Source organism: Corvus hawaiiensis, chromosome 3 (genome assembly GCF_020740725.1).
Source record: "Corvus hawaiiensis isolate bCorHaw1 chromosome 3, bCorHaw1.pri.cur, whole genome shotgun sequence".
NCBI classification, from domain to species: domain Eukaryota; kingdom Metazoa; phylum Chordata; class Aves; order Passeriformes; family Corvidae; genus Corvus; species Corvus hawaiiensis.
The window spans coordinates 19631429-19650776 of NC_063215.1; the positions used below are offsets into that span (position 1 = coordinate 19631429).

General features: G+C 36.5%; 1 protein-coding gene across 1 annotated transcript in view; it reads right to left on the reverse strand.

Annotated features, from left to right (window-relative positions):
• Positions 1-16316, reverse strand: part of TPO (thyroid peroxidase) — a 37208-nt gene extending 20892 nt beyond the window's left edge. Inside the window, exons 1-6 of the mRNA XM_048299084.1 lie at positions 16223-16316; positions 13417-13501; positions 11626-11795; positions 9227-9359; positions 4389-4518; positions 1478-1684 (exon numbers count right to left, since the gene is read on the reverse strand). Coding sequence (XP_048155041.1) covers positions 1478-1684; positions 4389-4518; positions 9227-9359; positions 11626-11795; positions 13417-13501; positions 16223-16316 — 819 coding nt within the window. The remainder of the gene's footprint in view (positions 1-1477; positions 1685-4388; positions 4519-9226; positions 9360-11625; positions 11796-13416; positions 13502-16222) is intronic.
• Between the last annotated feature and the right edge of the window lie 3032 nt (positions 16317-19348).

Sequence of the window (19348 nt, forward strand, 5' to 3'; positions counted from 1 at the left end):
ACACAAATGACTTTTGAAGACTTGTGCAGTTTTATAGCTACAGCAGTCTTTTTAAAAATAGGACTCAATATATTGTGGCATATCTTTCAGATGGATCCGTTTTCCCATCATACAAAGCACTGCTGGTCAGGGACTAGATGTCTGCCCTAGCCTCTCCTGGTAAGACTTTGGTAATGGGAATGTTTCTAAGGCTATTACTTAAAAACATAAACGGAAAAAATAATATCTTGCCCCAGATGGAAATTGGAAACACAGCAAACTAGATATTTTTTTCATAACTATGGCATACTCTTAATAATTAGCACTTTTGTGGCTGATTGAGGTTACTCAGTGCTCTCAGTCACTCAATGTCTGAAAGAATGGTCTTCTTTAAGAAGCCTGTGATCTTTCTGAATGCTCTCAAGATAAGTTTGCAAGCTCTCAATAGTCCATATCTCCAGGGTGACAGGGACTAGATTTACCTCTCTGTGGTGAAATTGCAGGCTGTTATTAATTTCATTTAACCTTCCCTGTATTTTAAATTTAAATTCTCTCACCATATGGAAGATGAGCCACCTTTAACACAGCCTGATTTGGTTCTCTTTACAGTTAACCAAACATTTTCCTCTATGTTTAATGAAAGAGGAATGAGGCACTTATGGAGACTGTGGAGTGGTTATCAACTACAGTTTGCTGAGGCAAAAAAGGTTTTCTATTCTGATAGAAGCCCTACATGACAGTACATAGAGAAGCTGGTCAGTAATCAAGCTCCAACACTAAGGAAAGCAATTTAGGTTGCTCTAACTTAAACATCACCAAGGGCTGTGATGGGCATGGGGCTTTCCTGTAGCCTGAGTTGTACAGGCTGTGCTTTGAGAAACAAAAGTATGGTTTTACTTTTCTACTCAATTTTTTGAGTGAAAGCAGGACTATGCTTTTAAATTAAGTGATCAAAAATACAGTATCGTATATTTATACCTATTTATGTTTCTTCTAGCCCTCTAACAAGCTTTGAACACGTTTTCCATCTGCTCAAAGCAAAGATGTGATGTATGTATGTTTCAGCAGCTCCCTGAAGATCATTTTTATGCATACATTGAAAAGACAGCTCTCTTCAAAAGTTTGCATTAGCTGGAAGAAGTATTTTTGCTTTCAGTGAGGAATGTTAAGATCCTTTCACTTTATCTGGCTGAAAATATAAATTTTACTTTGCTATTTTCCCCACTGGAACTCAAAACCTTGAAGCATGAGAGCAATAACATTGGGAGGGACCAGTAAGGTTTCCCAGCAACATAAACAGGTAAAAAATTCATGTATGTATTAAATACATTAACTATGGTTTATTAACTCTACAAAAAAAAATTAAATGTCTACCTGTTTCATTTAATAGTTGTACTGGTTTCTATTTTTCTATCATTGTCTGCTCCAATGTTTCTTGGCTTTACTCACCTGTTTAGACCCTGGCATTTCTCTCGAAGAATTTAAGTTAGAACCTTACCTTTATTGGAAAACATGGATTTTGTTTTTCACAAGTCATCTGGCACTCCATCCCACTTAGGAAGGTGGTTCTACTTGTGCTCTGGGGTGTGAATGCAATGTCATGGTCTATGTACTGTCCCCATACCATAATGATATCAGAATACAGGTTGTCTTCAGTAACAGCCTCATTAGATGCATGAATAATTTTTCTTGTCACTTCACGAACCTGAGAAGAGAACGAATTTACCTCGAGTGCCAAGCAGTTTTTACTTCTCACAAAATGATAAAACACTAAAAACTATGGGGAACAGTGATAAAAGCTATCTTCCCCCCTCCCCAACTTTATGTTGTATAGTGCTTCTAATGCTTTGCCTAAAACCAAACCAAAACAAAAAATCCAACAACAGTATAAAATCCAACCTCTGTCAGGCTCTTCTTTCTGTTCAGGAGCTGAGACCCAGGTGCCACAAGCATATTCAAAGATGTTTCAGCTGAGTTTTTTATGTTTGCCAGTAAGCAGTGTATCTTTGATCTGGGTTCTTTTTTGAATTTTGAAAACCTCACATTTCTTTTAGACTGTCTAAAAGTTTTCTTTCTATTTATTATGTTTTTTCCTCCTTATACAAAAAGATTTGCTGGGAAATCTCAAATCACTGTTGATACACAGAGGGTCTGAGCTGCTCCATACATAAATGAAGGAGATTATGCAGCCCAGGACATGAGCTAGGTTGCAAACACATGGTAGCTGAAAGTTCTGCTTCCTTTTCCCAGGCAGGGAGAAGCCAAAATATATTTCTGACATGCTTCTGTGCAAGCTGCATGGAGATACAGATACTCTGAGGATGAGCGCATGGAGACATCGATGCTACATGTCCAGCCTATATTAATAACCAAGCAAAACCATCAGAGCAAAATCAGCACTCAGTTTGTGGAAATGTTAGGGGTATCATTATTCACAGATTCCTCCCTCATGATGCAAAATATTCCCTGGCATATAACAGCTACCTTGGAAGTCAAGCAACTGAAAGGGCAGCACATAAAATAGATAAAACACTACAGAGCCTGTAATAAATATAAGGGCTATATAATGAATGTATAAGGCAGGTTCCATTAAATGGAATTGGTAAGGGCAACAGGCAACATGGGGCTTGTTAGGAACATCAGGATTTATACTGAAATAGTTGAGAGCAAGCTACATACAGGTCATCAGGAATTCAAGACTTTAGATGAGTATTTTAACAGCTTTGGTGGCCACAAAGCACAAACTTTTTCTTGAAGTTAGTAAAATTGTCTTATCCCTGTTAACTATCACAGTTACACTGTGATCTAGTATTGCTTTATAGCAATCCTCACACTTATCTATCATCTTCACATTATTTTCACGTTACTTTTAAAAGGATATAGTTAGATAGCTAAAGGTACAAAAAAAAAGGACAATTATGTAAATGAGAAAAAACTTTATTACATTATTTTTACCCTATCTTACTCTGAAACAAAGCAGAGAACCTTGCTGATGGTCAGATGTTGATAACCAGATTTGGTATGGTTATATAATCTTTTTTTAAGAGTGTTTTACTTTACAAACATGTACCCTAATGAATCTAGAAAAAGGTAGTTTGTACTATGTACTGGAAATTTGCCTGTGTAAATGTCAGGTTTCCATCTCTGAGCGCTAAATTGTGCAGCTTAGAGACAATGTTATTTAATTAATAGCATGAGTTGCAGCTGACATTAACACTAAATTCTCTTGCTTATCCTTATTAAACATACAATGGTTAAAATGAAAAGACTTTGAGTCCATTAAAAGTCAGGTTTCAAAGCAATGATGACAAATCACAAATTATAAATCCAGCCCAAATCATTGCACACTGCACTGGGGAATTTTTCACCCAGCCCTCTGTGCAAATATTCTCTTTTCAAACTTCCCTCTATGGCGGGTCTGCTATTTTTTAAGAATATGAGGTGCTAAAATCCATAAATATTGCAATATTTTCTAAGCTCAGTTAGTTGGACTAGCTAAAAAATGAAGTTACGATTTGACAGCAATACTTGTTCAGTTAAGGCTTGCTACCCTATGAGGAATGGCATACCTGCACGCACCTACACATGCGCTAGCACGTCTATGTGCTTTATATTTATTTAGTTAACACCCAACCTTCTTTTCCCCCTCCTCCTTCCCTGAATAAAGGCACCATTATTAAAGCAAAGAATCATAAAATCACTAGAAAGTCGAGGCTGAAAGGAAATTCTGGAGACCACAATGTGCAACTGTAAATTGAAAGCAGGGGTTTGGTTCTTGAGAGCCCCATCAAGACAGATCTTGGGTATTTCCCATTAGGGATAAGCCAGAAGTTCTCTAGGCTGGAATCCATATTCCAACAAAAACCTATTCCACTATTTAATTGTGCTCACAACAAATTAATTTCTTTTTTCAAGACAAAATTTTCTCTGGAGCAACTTGTGACCATTGCAGCATGCATCCTTGTAGACCTCCCTCATCTTTACAATTTCATCATGGGAAGCTCAAAATTGGGTTGACCTTGCACCTTTTCTCTACCTGAGCAATCATCACCCTGTGTCTGCTGGCTGCCTGCTGTCTGGTGCCTTCCAGGCCAGGCATTTGGCCAGCTCCTGCCCTGCCTGCTCTCCCCCACAGCACTTTACGGAGTACTGGGCTGCCCCTCAAGGCAGTCAGTGCCCCCCGGCACTGCTCCGTGGGCTTACCCCAGCCAGGGGCAGGGGAACTCTCACCACGTGGTTGCACTTATGCTTTAGCAAAGCCACTGGCTTCTTAACTAAGCTCCACAGATACATCTGAAGTATTTTACACAAGATACTTCATTCACTGATGCAAATGGAGATCTATGGTAGCAGATATGGTAATAGCCCAGTGAAAGAGTTTCAAGTGATCTTGTGATCCACTTCCTGACCGAGGGCAGATGGAATCCATTGTATCGGATGCTGGGATCCCATCCTCGAGGTTGCCTGAGGCCATCTTCATAGGCTGCTGGAAGCCATCGAGCCAAAGCTGTGTTGGATGCTCCCCATCTAGGATGTTCCCTATGAAAAGAAAAACAAAACAAAAAATCCCCCAAAAGCAACAGCAGCAAAACCAGAAAAAATCCTGAACCTCTGAATATATTCTGAATCTACTATATATATAATATTTATATTTTATTTATATTCTGAATATAAAACCTGAGCATTAAAAATATAATAATAAAATAATATGAAATAATCATCAGCTACAGAGTAATATGCCATTGTAATTAGATGTTCATGTGGCAATCTTTGAGAGGGCATCAAATACTTTTCTTCATGTATGCCCATATTAATTTTACTCAAAAGGAAAATACTGAAAACTTAAACTACTAATGAATTATTACTGTTTTACTCATGTTTATAACCTAAGTTGGTTACCTTTTGACATTTTTGAAATACTTGCTGTGAAGGTGACTTCCTGATAGTGTCCTCATTCCCCATAAAGTCAGATGTAGTCCCAAGTGCATTTGCTAACATCTTTAAAAAGATGTTTGTTTAGGGCAACAGCTAGGAAATCAAGACTTAGGAAAACATGAAGAAAACCTGGAGTACAGGTGAATAAAGCTTAAAAGAAAAATGGACACTAGTCATAGAGAAGAAATCATTTAGCAAGACCAAAGAAGCCAGGACTGAGCAGGTGGGAGCAATGGCTGAATACAGGGGCAAGACTCCCCCTGGTAGAAGCTATACCAATTTCTTGGGTCCATCTTTGGGAGGGCCTGTGTACAAGCCCAGGCACTGAACTATCCTGCTAAGTTGCCAGCACTAATTGCACTGTATTTTTTTCTCACAACAACTTGCATTTCTCTGAATGTCGCCTGCCTGGGCGCACCTTGGCACCATTACATACCAGTTTGTCATCCCACAGCCAGCCAACTTGGAAGGGAGAAGGGGAGTAAAAAACTATAGACAAACATGTAAAAGTAAGAGGGTGACAAGAATCAGGTCATACTTAATTTGAGGGTCAGCAAATGATTCTTGCTAATTTCTATTTATTAGTATAGTAAGGATTCTTGGGTTTGACCCAATTAATTTTCTCTCTATCATGAATATTTTAAATGCATTTTTTCTAAGATGAAATTTTAGGGTTTGTTGTTGTTTGGTCATTTTTTAATATGTCCTGTTCAATATATTTCCTAATAAATATATTCATAATAAATATATATCAACATTAAAAAGAAGAAATAATTTTTTGCAATGTACTCAGTTGAGTAAAACTGTAAAGTAAGCCACAAAGAACCAGAAATATTTCTGGAATGTTGATAGAAATACATAGTGTTAAAACATACATTTGTAAGTCTATCAGGATGATAAACAATTATAATGTTAATACTTCATTGATCTCCAGCACACTGAAGAGGCTCAATTTGCCAAGCTATATGGTACAGTAATATACTTAATTATCCACAATAATTCACACTTGAAGGTTGAAGTATGCTTTAATAAAGCATTCAAATTAGTTACAGTTGATTTGCCTTTATTAAAATTGCATAAAATACTGCACATAGTGTAGTGCTATTTCACTCAATTAAAAATAATGAAATGTTAATGTAGCTGCTTAACCAGTGATTTTTCTCCTGATTGCTTTTGTATTTTAGCAGAATTACTGGAATGCTACTTAAGTAAAACCCTTCCCACATGCCTTTTTATTATTGCATCAAACATGTTAATGTCTTGGAATCTTGCTTGAGTTAAAAAGGCAGCTGAAAGAATGAGATTTTGCTACCATACAGATTTATAGAATGGTCAAATTTGATTACTATATATTTTGTTTATAGGAAGAGGGAGTTTTAATTTACTTGTGAAATACTGATATTGTACCATTTGGATTTTGTTTTGGCTGCCTGAGAAGCAACCTGGAGTTGTAAACAGCAGTTCACAATCCAGACTTTCTTATTTTGAATCTTATTTTAATGTTCTGCCTAGTTTCAGATACAAGGAATGAATGCCATATGGCAACTTAATAATTGGAGTTTGTGATGTTTTACGTTGTGCTGAGCTACCACGTGTGTAACTTGTGGAAACTTGGGACGCTTCTGGAGAATAAGCCTGCCAGTAATTGAGCACTTAGCTTTCACTGAGGTGAAGTAGCAATCCTAAAGGAAACATCTCAATTCCTCCTTGTGGAAGTCAGTGGATTGAGTCAGGACTGCTCGTTCTTCCCACTACATCCGGGAGCCATACTCTTACTCCTAAGTCTGCTGGTACTGGACCTTCAGACTGAGCATCAGGTCCTTACCTGAGAGAACGGTTAATGACAGGGCAGTGAAATAGAAATGCTGTAGATAAAGTTCCTCCTAGATGCCCCCAACGTTAGGTGTACAAAAAGTAAGCCAGTCATCTAAAAACCTGTCCATCAATCCAGAAAGACAGACCTGAGTGCCATCCTGTCATTCCATTCTATTTCTCACTAGCAGGAACAGACAAAGATGCAGCCTTGCAGTAGACATATAACTACTTCCGAAGGCTAGGATTAGGTGACGCTAATTGCACCGTGAGAGTCCATTTCTTTAGTACCTGTAATTCCTTCACCCTTGAATTTCTCGCATTGTACTAGACATTAAAAAAATACACAGATCAATACTAGCTAGTTGGGATTAAAAAATGGGAAAAAACCAGCTCTTTGGATTTTCCTTCTGTTCCTTATTCTTAATTTTAAAATAATATAATTTTATTTTGCTTGTTTAGGCAGAAAGAAAACTAAAATCTGTTAATATCTGTTACTACTAGAAGTGGATATTAACTCTGCTGGGAATGTTATGTTGCTATTCTCCATAGAAGGTCATGTTTATGCTATTCTGCTACACCTCTGTTCTAGGAAGTGCACACTAAAACAAAACAATCTCAATGCTGTGGAATAAATCCTTTGTAATTGATCAGATTTGTCTCAAACATGCAAACTGATTTAGTAAAACATCTGTAAAGCATTTGCTTGCTCACTTCTAAATAGATTTAAATAGATTTTTCTTGAAGGCCCACAATTAATTCCACTATAAATTTTATTTTTAAATTTCACTTATGAAATGCAGCGTTTACTGATCTACAGGACAGCTACATATTCAAACTGAGTGAGGAAAAGTACAAGTGCAACATAGGTCCCGATATATTTTCTACCTGAAAGTGGAAGCTGTAAAGCAAGGAAAAGCACAGACTGGTACTTCATTTAATGTCTGAAGACTTTAAAGGTGGCTTACATCACAGAATATGTTATTTACATTACTGTATAATGGGATTTTAAGCTGATGTATTTCAGTAGAGCTAGAGGTGTTTCAAGGAGCTCACAAAGTTTTAGAATCAGTTAAGATCTGACTCACTGGTTCAAAAGTCTTTGGTTTTGGAGAGTTTTTTGCTGCCTTGCAACTTTTACAGATATTTAGAGCAAAAAGTCCAAAATACCACCAAATATGAGTGGTGGGTTTAAATTCTGATGCGGTGAAGCATAAAAATATACAAAGTAGAAGAGTGGCTACAAACCAGACTCAATGAATCATATTTACCCTACCCAGCTTTAGACACCAGACTGAAATGCCTATACACATCCTAGTATTATCAGTCACTGAAGAGAAAGCAGAGTGCTTCTTTCCGTATCTAGGGAGAAAGACTACACAACCATGCCTGTAAATTAAGAGCTTCAGCCATGTGTCTATGTTCAGCTGCATGAATCTTGGACAATGTATTCAAGCCCTGATGGAGTTGTCAGTGCAGATATTGTACCAGCTGCTAGTTCAGATTCCAAGGAACTCTGAACATGCCTGGGGGAAATTATGGATACCCACACAGTTAGATTTATAACACTGATGCATATCAGGTTGTGTCCTTTCAGCAAAGAGTCTATCAGGCATGTTCCTTGCAAATAACTTTGACGTAGCAAAACAAATTCATCTCATAAAACCAGACTTGCTGAATAATAAAACTGCAGAATTTTACTGCCCTTTATTCACCACATTGCAAAGCACCTTAACCTGTACAATGACAATGGCCTTCCATTTTCATCTCTGTAGCACTTCAACTGTAATCTTACAGTCCACCTTTCAGTTTGTGACCTTAGGTCTATGTATCCAGAGGCTGCTGAGTACAAATATTGTTTACCCTTGTACTTAAAAGGGGCTCTCATTCTCAGTTTTACACTCTCATTGCATTGGAGGATTCTGAAAAGACAGGTACATCTATTATGTTGGGTTTTGCAGGAAGCAATTGTCACATAGATTAGGCAACAAGTAGATAGTAGTAGTAAAAAATAACCACTCAACATATACAACCAGATATCTAAAATTAAATAGAACACCTAGAATTTTTAGATTCTAGGGAATCTAAGAATGTGGGAAAATACAAAAATAGTTCTCCTTGTGAAGTAATATAGTTTTCCTGCTTTAGATAATTTTATCCAATTCAATCAAAAATAAATGCTGGGTTAGAATTAAGTTTGCTTTTTATATAGAAGAAGGAATCTACTGAATCAGCTCTCCCTAAATGTAAAGTTCCTCACATAATCTTAGAAGCTTTCAGAGGGAAAGCCTGTCTACAAAAATTAGTGTACCAAAGTTTAAATGATGGGCTCTTCCTCTGGGAACTTTCACAAGCACCTCATTTACTGTTGGTTCCAAAGTTAACAGATTAATGTCAGGCCCCCTCCACCAATTTCCTCAGAAAAAGTAAACACACAGCTTCTTGAGTTGAAAGAATGAGAAAGAAGGATTTTTCCAGACACAATTCTTATCATACATACCTGTTATTGCAGGCGCCAGTGATGAGTCGATATTTATTAGCTAAGCAATTATTTGGACATTTTGGTGGCAACATATAAGGCAGACATCCAGAAATATTAGCAATCATAGTGAGCAGATCAGCTGATAAATGATCTGAAAGGAAGAACCCAGACAAGCAATTTGCTCTATCAGATTCAGCTGCTCCAGTAGAAAATGCATTATTGTCAGCTGCATCTACAGCATTCTCCCTCTTCCTAGGAAAGAGCACTTAGTGAGAAGTGCTGCAAGAGGCTGTCTCAGAGACTTAGAGGAAGAGCTGGCTTTATTATCTGATGAATGGAGAATGAAAAGAAAGAGGTCCAGCAATAGCTGAGAACTGGGGCTGACCTGCTCTCTGCTTCCTTCTTTCCCTGCATTGTAGTCCTTTGCTTGGCTGGTCCCTGTGCTTACAACAAAGGCATAAAAAATGCCGTTCAAGAACAAAAGTATATGCCAAGGAGGAAAAATGTGGGACTGGAAAGATGCAAATTTAAAGACCCTGCAGATGACTATAGAATTCATTGTTCATTGGAAGATGATCAGAATTATTAGCTGGAATTTGGAAGCTAGGTACAATCAAGTCCCTTTCTACCAGTAGAGAGCATGTTATAAATATATTTCTAATACAATCCAAGATGGGGCTCCCAGTGAGCATCTGATGTCGAGGGACAAAGCCATACTATTGTGTAAGGGAGACCTGTTCTCACCTCTGCAGGTATTGAAATATGTATGGCCAGTTGGAGGTGGATGCATGCATGAAAAAGGAGCAACCTGGTCTAAAGGAAAGTGACCCTTCCCATGGCAGGGGGGTTGGAACTATGGGGTCTCTAAGGCTCCTTCCAACCCAAATCATTCTATGATTCCATGAATATCCTTCCTGAACTCAGAGAACCCTTGACATTCAAAGTGACTGCAACCATCACATGATTAAAGATGAGGGTAGAGGTAACATATAACATATATTGCCCTTGTCTCCCCACTGCACATCACATATCTATTTGTTCTGCCCATTCAACTCTGAATTAAACTGCTTTAGTTCATTGTTCAGTCCAAAAAATTAAGCCAGAAAAATGAACAACAAAGATTCAAGAGCCAAATCAGCTCAAAAAATGCTCTGTTGAGCAGTTAGAATCTGTACAAGGTAGTAGCAAGAACAGAGAGAGAATAGGTTGTTAGACTGGCTACATAATCTTGTCATTATATACTAGTTAATCATGCCAAATTTGTGGATAGAGCTTTACTTCTGTGTTAGTTCAGGTGTAAATTATACTCAGAGCCCAGCTCCCCAGTTATCTGGGCTGCCAAGGTAGTAACTCCCATGTTTTCTTTAAAGTCAATTTAGTTCTTTAATTAATGTAAAATTATTTTGTTGTGGCACATAGACTGTAGAGCGCCTATTCATGTTCCATTAATGTTGTTTCATCTCTGAAAATTAACAAGAGCTTTGTGCACTTCTTCTGCAGTTTAGAAATTCAATTTCTTTTGAAATCGCACAGCACAAAAATAATTGTATCTGTGTGTGTATGTGTAGGTACATAAATATATGCACAGAAATACTCATATAGATAGAGGTATTTTTTTAGTTCTACAAACATCCCATTAGTTTAGTAAGCTAGATATTTCTGCAAGGGAATAAAATAGTAGAATAACTGTGGAGCTTTATGTTTGTCTACAGCACTCTAATGTTTCTATATCTTGGAAAAAAATGTTATAATAATAAGACAGAAGATTTCATGGAAGTGACAGAATTAAATTATGGGGGAAAAAAGTCAATGTCTCTGCTATTTTGAACCTTCCAGACACCAGACAGAGAAATTAATCTCTAATTAACAGCAAGTATTTTACTTTACTTAGACAACACTGAACTTTCTGGACTATCCCTCTTTCTTTTCCCATCTAACATAAAAAAAACCCAGTTAAAGTGGAAATAAATGTGTAAGAGCACCGCATTATAAAATTAGATTTGAAAATAAGAACATGTTTTTTTAAGAGAGGGATATGCATATGTTGAGAGGAAGTGTGTTTGAAAATGCCAGTGCCATAGTGTGATAAAAGATCAAGCACTAAACCCAAGCTGCTGGGGAAGATAGATATTTCACTGTAAACAAGAAGCTTGCAACACTGAGGATATGCAGGCTGATTTATGGGCAATACACAGTCATGAGTTCACAGGATGCCAACAGTGCAATGCTGCTCTCCTCAACTGCAGGAACGCCACCCACACTCCAGCAAAGAAAAATGTAAACCTATCCAAGGTGCTTTCAAGAACAAAAGAAAGTGCAAAAGTAAAATAAAAGTGAATTTAACCCAACTTTAATCTAAAAGACGGCATTCAGCAAATCAATAGGGTGGTTTGCCAATGTCAATACACTATATTTACCAGTTAGATGCAATGAGCGCTTGTGCTTCTGGCAAACTTTTTCTCTCAGCACCTGAATTGACATTTCCATTCGTTCAGCTGCTTGGGAAATATCTTGACTGTCCTGTTCAGGAAATTTTGAGAAAGCCAGCAGCAAAGTAGGGGTTGCTATTCCGTTTCCTTTGACCTTTCTATAATTGAGATAAATACAGAAGGTTTTGCAATGTATACATTTTTAGAACTTTTTCATAACAATAAAGCTGTCTGTGCTGGATAGGTTGAAAGTTTAAGGTATATTTTGATTGAAGAGTACATTGGGAAAGCAAAGATGAGGACTCTTTTGTGACCTTGTTCTGCAAGGAAAATTCTAAAAGAGAAACTCCCCTTCTGTTGGACACACACAACAAGAGTTCAGTTTGTGGGAAGCCTTTAGGATGAGACAGAAACTGTTGGGGTGAGCAGAGCCTGCGGCACTAAGTGGAAGATCTTGTGCAGGACAGTCGCAAAAGTGAGGTCCCAACTTACTACTGCAAGCAGGCTTTGCTTTCACGTAACATTTAATACCAAAGACCAATAGCATTTCTGAGCACCAATTCTCTTTAAAGTCTATATATCTACATACACAGTATTTCAAAGGAAGCTTAACAGTCTGGTGGTTTGTCCGGGTTGAATAAGTGGTCTGAGATTTATTCCTAATAAAATTTCAATTCCTAATTGAAACAATCATTGTTAAACATTTACCTTTAGCATCTCTTAGCATTTATCATCTTTAAGATATTGACCAAAAAATTGCCACAATATCCTGTGAGACAGATAAACATCAGTATCTCCATCTAGTACATGAGGCAGCTGAGCCACTGAAAGCTTGAGATTTATGCTTCTAAATTTTAAATGCCTTAGGGTTATCACCCAAATACTAACACTATAACCAGAAAGTGACCTCAGTCTCTACGTACAGAGAGGCAACAGTTCTTGACAAGGTCTGTCTATATAAACAGTTAACTCTCACAGAGCTCTGCAAATCATGACTTATTTTCAAATCACAGGGATAAGTCTTTAGGAAAGTCTAAGCAAAAGTGGGGTGATTGTGCCCTGTAAAACTTAGCTGATGTGTTCCAAATTTTGGAGAGAATTTAATTTTGTGTAGCACAGAAACCTAGTCAGAAAACGGTTGAAAGAACTCACTCTCATACTAAACCTCAAACACAAAGGAGCTTTCCCTAATTTGTTACCTAACCACAGTCCAAGATAAACGTTTTATTTCCTTTCCTTTATCTTTTTTTTCATCTGTTGTAGACAGAAGAGGAAATATTAAATTCACTTTAACAGTCCACTTTAAGGCAATAGGGTTTGGTTCCTGATGCCATAGGAGCTGTTCTCATCTCACTCTGCACTGGAAAAAACATAATTAACTTTCAAAACTGTGTCCATAAAATTGTAATTTTTGAGCCATATGTTAAAGGAATTTTTTGTGCTATTTAGTTCAGAAAAACATTAGTATTTCTTTTTGGGTTTCTTCTTTTGTCTCACATTTTAAGAGAGCAACTTATATGGTGATAACGCACAAGGTCATATTGGATCATATAATCAGTGACATAATCATAGAATGATTTGGGTTGGAAGGAACTTAGAAACCCCCTAGTTCCAACCCCCCTGCCATGGGCAGAGCCATCTTCCTCTAGACCAGATTCCTCAAAGGTAATGGGAGCAGTGAATCTGTGATTATATGGGTTCTCAAGAACAGGAAGACTGACTAACTTTTCTGTTATGAAAGGTTTTTTACTGAATAGATTCTTCTTTTTTTTTTTTTACCTTTTAATTTCATAATGTGCAGCATAATCGACCAGACTGGAACCCTTCTGGATAGCCTTAGTAATGCAGTTATCTTCAATTTGTTCTCAACAGGGAAAAAAATAAAAAGAAACAAAGATAAATATGTTAATATAGAATATATTTATTAAAATATTTACAGTTAGAAAATATATAAATATCTAATATTAAGGTGAAATTTTTTGCCCTTTAAAACCATCTCCATATTTTATTCCTGAAATTAATGTTGTGGCTTCTGACCTCTCTGAAAAGTAAAGTAAGGGCAGTAAATAAATTCTTCCATAATTTATAAGACTTAAAGAGTTAGATTTCCTTGCTGTTTCTTGAAGTATAAATCCAGTTATGGACATGTATAGTACCAAACATAATAGGTCCAACTGAAACATGTTCTCTGGATGCAACTGTGTTCCTTAGGCTTCATATGTATTTTTCATGAAACTGTCCTTGGATTGACAGGACAAATCTGAGCCTCCCTCACAGGTAATATGAGCTGGTCTGAGCCACATGAAGAATTCAAGTCCATATGAAAGAAAGAAGAAAACTAAGACCTGGGATGCAGCCAGTGCATGAAAGCCCTATTCTCATTTCTTCACCTATGTTTGATGGAAGAATATATGTGAACATAATAATACTTCAGCGGTGCTATTTTGTATACTACTATAGTGGTTTAGTTTATTCCTCTTCTGTGTACGTGTTTTATAATAAAAGAATTTTTAAGGTCCAACTGTTTTATTTCTATCTGAATTTTGTGGGATGGCCCATTTTTTTCTTAGAAAATGAATCGTAACAAATAATAACAGTCATTTATGTACAATCATTTGTCATTTATGCACAGTGTAATTTTAGGGGAGCATATTCTATCTGTAGTCCATACTATGCTATTTCTATCATCTATTTTTTGAATAGGGCACTCAGCTCAAGGAAGAGAAATGTGTGATGAGGAGTAATCTTTCCTGGGCTAAATTATTCTCTACTAAAGTTTTCAGTATCTAAGTATAGCAGTAGTTATTCCTCTTTTTCACCTGTGCATAATAAAATATTCAGATCATTCATTTGATGTTATCATTCAGATTTCTGGTACTTCTGAAAACCTTTTTGAGTCTATGTTAAAAAACAAGTTGGATTTTCATAGGCCATACAATAAGTATATCTTTTAGAATTTAATATAGCATGTTTTTAAATTACTTTTAAGGGGCTTAGCTCTGAGAAATATAATATGCTTGAAGTATGGCTTGTCATGTAATATTGATTCAGACTCTGATCTTGAAGAGAACATCTACTTGCCATACTTAAATTCCATTGTCTGTCTTCCTTTGCTTCTAAGAAGTATGATTTTTGTACCAATATACTCTCTTCAAAAATGTGGTTCTTGAGTAATAAACATTATCTTGTACTGTCTCATCAGAACAAAGAACACCTACTATAAAAAGAATCACATTTTATCTATTCTATTTATCTATAGTCCATGTATATTTATATATATTGGTGCTTTCCTGTGCCTAGGGGAAGCTTATAAAAACAGAAGGAGAGGGACTTCTTATATGGACAGGTATGGGACAGGATGAGAGGCAATGGTTTTAAATGGAGAGAGGGCAGGTTTAGATTAGATATTATGAAGAAATCCTTTACTGTGAAGGTGGTGAGGCACTGCAACAAGGTTGTCCAGAGAAGTTGTGGATGCCTCGTTTCTGGAAGTGTTGAAGGCCAGGTTGGAAGAAGCCCTGAACAACCTGGTCTTGTGAATGGCATCCCTACACATGACAGAGGGTGTGGAACAAGATGATCATTAAGGCCTCTTCCAACCTAAACCATTCTATTATATTTGGATTCATTTTCTATTAACTAACATACAACATAATGTGGTCATTTTAGGCCACATCTTTCCAAACAACTTGTATGGAAGCTCAAAGTAAAGAATTCACTCTGGAAAGAAAACTTGATCTCCTGTTTTGCAGTCATGGTACAAAAAAGATTTCTCGTCAGAAGTAACAGCTTGGGAATTTGTTTTAATTTAATATGTTTGTATATAATTTTATTTTATTTGTGATTCTACACTAACTTCAGGTGAAAACTTTCCTAGGGAATCATATCATCATGCCTTATGAATGATGTATACAGCTATATAAGAGATTGTAGTTTGAAATCCTGTTTCTTTACTATCTCTGCCCTAATTTCATGTAAAATCAGCTTCTGCAGATTTCTTTTAAAACTCAGTCTAGTATCTGCTACACTTCTAGTTTATTTGATTGAACTGATTTAAATTGAGCAGATGCAAATGATGGTAAAAATTACAAGCTTACATTTTTTGAACATAGGGAATACTGCAATCTGAAATGCTCTAAAATCCACAGAGTGCCAGCAGCCAACAGACCCATGGGAGAGAAGCACCCTTGTGAGACAGCAGGAGAGTGCCAGGTGGGACATTCTATGGCAACTGCCTCTAGCCCAGGATGACCAAAGGTAATGATTAGCAGATGGGGAAAGAAACCCAGCAATCGTGCTTGTCAACATGTCATCTGACATGTGAACGTCACTAAGAAAGTAAAACCACTCCTAGTCAAGATACACTAGAGATACACTACACATACAAAGTTTTACTTACTGAGTTTCTGAAACTGCATTTTAAAGGGAAACATCCATGGAATAATTCTCACAGAAGCCAGATAGTGTATTTTGCACACAGAAGAGATTGAGCTATACTGATATTGCTATACTGTCTGCAGTGCCAGTGTATTTTCAGCTTAACAGTCAACATAAGAAATTAACATGTATTTTTACTGTTACTTACCAAAGATGGTGTCTTTCCCTATTTCAAGGAAAGAAAAGAAAACAGCTGTGAAGGCTATAGCTGCTGAAAATCCCAAAATAATGAAAATTTTCATCTACAAGTAAGAAGAGATAATTGTTGAAAAAATATATATATGCATCTTCTAATTATAAGCCAGACTATAAATAATTTCCCATTAGAGAAAATTTTACTTTAAAATTAGATTTCCAGCCATGTTTGACTACGTTTTTGAAGTTCAAAGTAATTCACATTTTCTTTTTCCCTTCCTTACTCATTACTTTTCTATTACATTTTGAGAAGCTTCTAGCACAATGAGACACATAACTTTATTTTACAACATAATATGTTCTCATGATACCAGCAGCACTTAGCCTACATATGAGAAATACATCAGTATTTTACCACCATTCATTTTGAACTTCTCTGTGCATTAGACTGATTTGATTGTAAATTAGTGATCACACATAAGATAATGAAATGGCCAAACTAATAACACTAATCAGACCCTAATCTATGCTCCTATCCATAGATTTTTGTGGTATCAAAGCAGCACAGTGAATATGCTCACACAGCTGAGGTGAGCTGCATTCTCCATTTCAGTACTGCTACTCTGGCAGTTCTTACAGCAGTGCAAATATATAAACTCTCCAATAGGTATCAGTTTACACATGCACTATGTTGATTGGAAATTGAAAGATTTGAAATATTTTTAGTTCCATATCCTACCAAAATTAAAAAAAAAAAAATTAATCAAGTCTGAAAATTCAGAGAAACTATATTGCCCATAGAAATTCAATGTGCAAACACCCCTTCCTTTTGCATTTCATGAGTTAATATGATGAATTTCTTCTGGAAAATGGCAAGCAAAAGTTTTATTGTCTGACCTTTTGTCTGCTGAGGAGATTATCTTCCACAGTTCTGTACTTTATCGGTGGCAGTAACTGTTCTGAATTATGAAAGCCAAGTACCTTCCAGGGGCCCAGTTTAGGCTATCAGCTTTATGCACTGGTACTCACTCAAGCTTTAACAGTGCAAATTATTTCAAAATCTTTTTGGCCACAGTTATGTTCCCACAAAGCAGAAACTGACGTTAATACTTGACTTGTTTATTTTTTCCTGCTAGGAACCAAAAGATAACTGCATAGTCAGTTCTTATATCTGAATTACTTTCCTGAAAATGAGAAGAAAAAGAAAAATTGTCATTATGCAGTAAGATAAACTATTTTTCACTAGTTATTTTTGTTTCTGTATTTGACAAAAAAACCCAACTTTGTGTCCTATTTTATGCATTCTATAATTTGTGCTTTACCAAAATGGCCATTTTGAATTCAGATGATAATCCCGAGGCTGCCCACCAACTTCCAGCACTTTTTACCTATCTTTTTCTCTGAGCCTAGCTATTTTTCTTTAGTTACACCTTTCAGCCCTATTGATTCTTTTAAAGTCAGTAGTTTGACCTAAAGAATCTATTTGGCTGGGGTTTTTTTCCTATTTCCTATAGAGGCAGAGAGATAAAGATCAGATCTGGAATCAGTATTGAAGATTCCCTCATTTAATCTTTGCTGGTCATGACAGGGACATCACAAGGTGGAGCCAAAGATCAGTGTTTTGATCTCTGCCGGATGGGATAAGGGAAGTAGGGGATGGGTAGCAGGAGGCATCCTGGAGTTTGAGGCTGTGGAATATGGTGGTGAAAGAAAACCTAGGAGCATGTGAACTGACTGGAGGACAAACTCCAGGATGTTATTATAGAGGTTTGGGAATATCATCCATAACCTGTTCACTGCAAAGATGAGTGGACATGGATGAGAAGCAAGCACAGAGCAAAGGGAAACAAACCTCTGTTGGAAAAGTAGGTTTATGTTCCTTGGCTGGAGGATTTAAGATTGCAGACAAGAAGTCAAATTTGCAAAACCTCTTTAAGCCTGTTCCAAATTGTAAATATTTTAAGATGATGTTTCCTTACATAAGAAAGTATAAAGAAGATTGACTTCTTCTAAGGCACAGCAAAGCATTGAGAAAAGCAGATCCAATCTGAGCACCTAATACAACAAGGAGCTCTCACTATATCCTTTCATATACTTCACAAGTACTACAGGTTTAATTTCTGAGAGATGAGAGACTTTCCTAAAGTGAAAAACCAGTTTGATTTTCTTTGCAGTTTCACAGTCAAAAATCAAAGCTTCCCCATTTAGTTCAAAAGGACCATACTTACATCAAGGTTTGTTTGAATAAGGATCTCAACCTTTGCTCATTGGTTGCAGTTGAAGTATTTGTCAACAGTGGGCCTTAAGTAGTTACATCCAAAAAACTGGTCTGTGATGAAAACATTAAATGACAACTTTTATTTTGTATTTTTCTGAGCATGAATATTTAACTGCCCACTGAGCCACAAATAACAGTTTTAGTTAAAAAATGTGTGAAGTCTTAATTACACTGGACCCACAAAGACAGGCACAGCTGAATTCCTATTCTTACTGGAGCTCATTCAGAATCCTGTTATTGAAATCTGATGAAAGAGAATTAGGAGGGTAAAAATTAGTTGCTCAAGAACAGCCTTAATTTTTTTAATCCATGATTCACATATTGCCATTTTAAGTGCAGAGAATTTTGATGAATATCCTGCTGAATGTACCCCCTTTGTCCCAGATTTTCTGTTAGCTGTCTGTCTTAAGCCATTCTTCCTGTAGAAAGGATATCAGACCTTCATGCCCAGCACTGAAACTGCACAGTTCAAGGATGGTCTAAACATGGAGAACAGGACCAGTATAAAACAGTCCTTATGCTAAACAACACTCTTGAGAAAAGAAGCAATGAACCTTAACAGATAACCATATTAACATTATTAAGTTTTAAATTGACTTGTTCAATTTGCTATATTCCCAAGATTTAAATCTGCACGTGAAGACCAATGCTCTATGTTCTTAAAAGTTAAATACCTATAAAATAAATATTTGAGTTGATGATAAAAAGATAAATTCTGTTCAAGGAAATATCCCAAAGCAACAGAACTTCAGATTACTACATATATGAATTTCTACAGACCTACTATGGTGTTCAGAAAAAGTTAGACCATACCTAAAACATTATGCAATTCAACTGATGTTTGATACAGGAAATGGACAC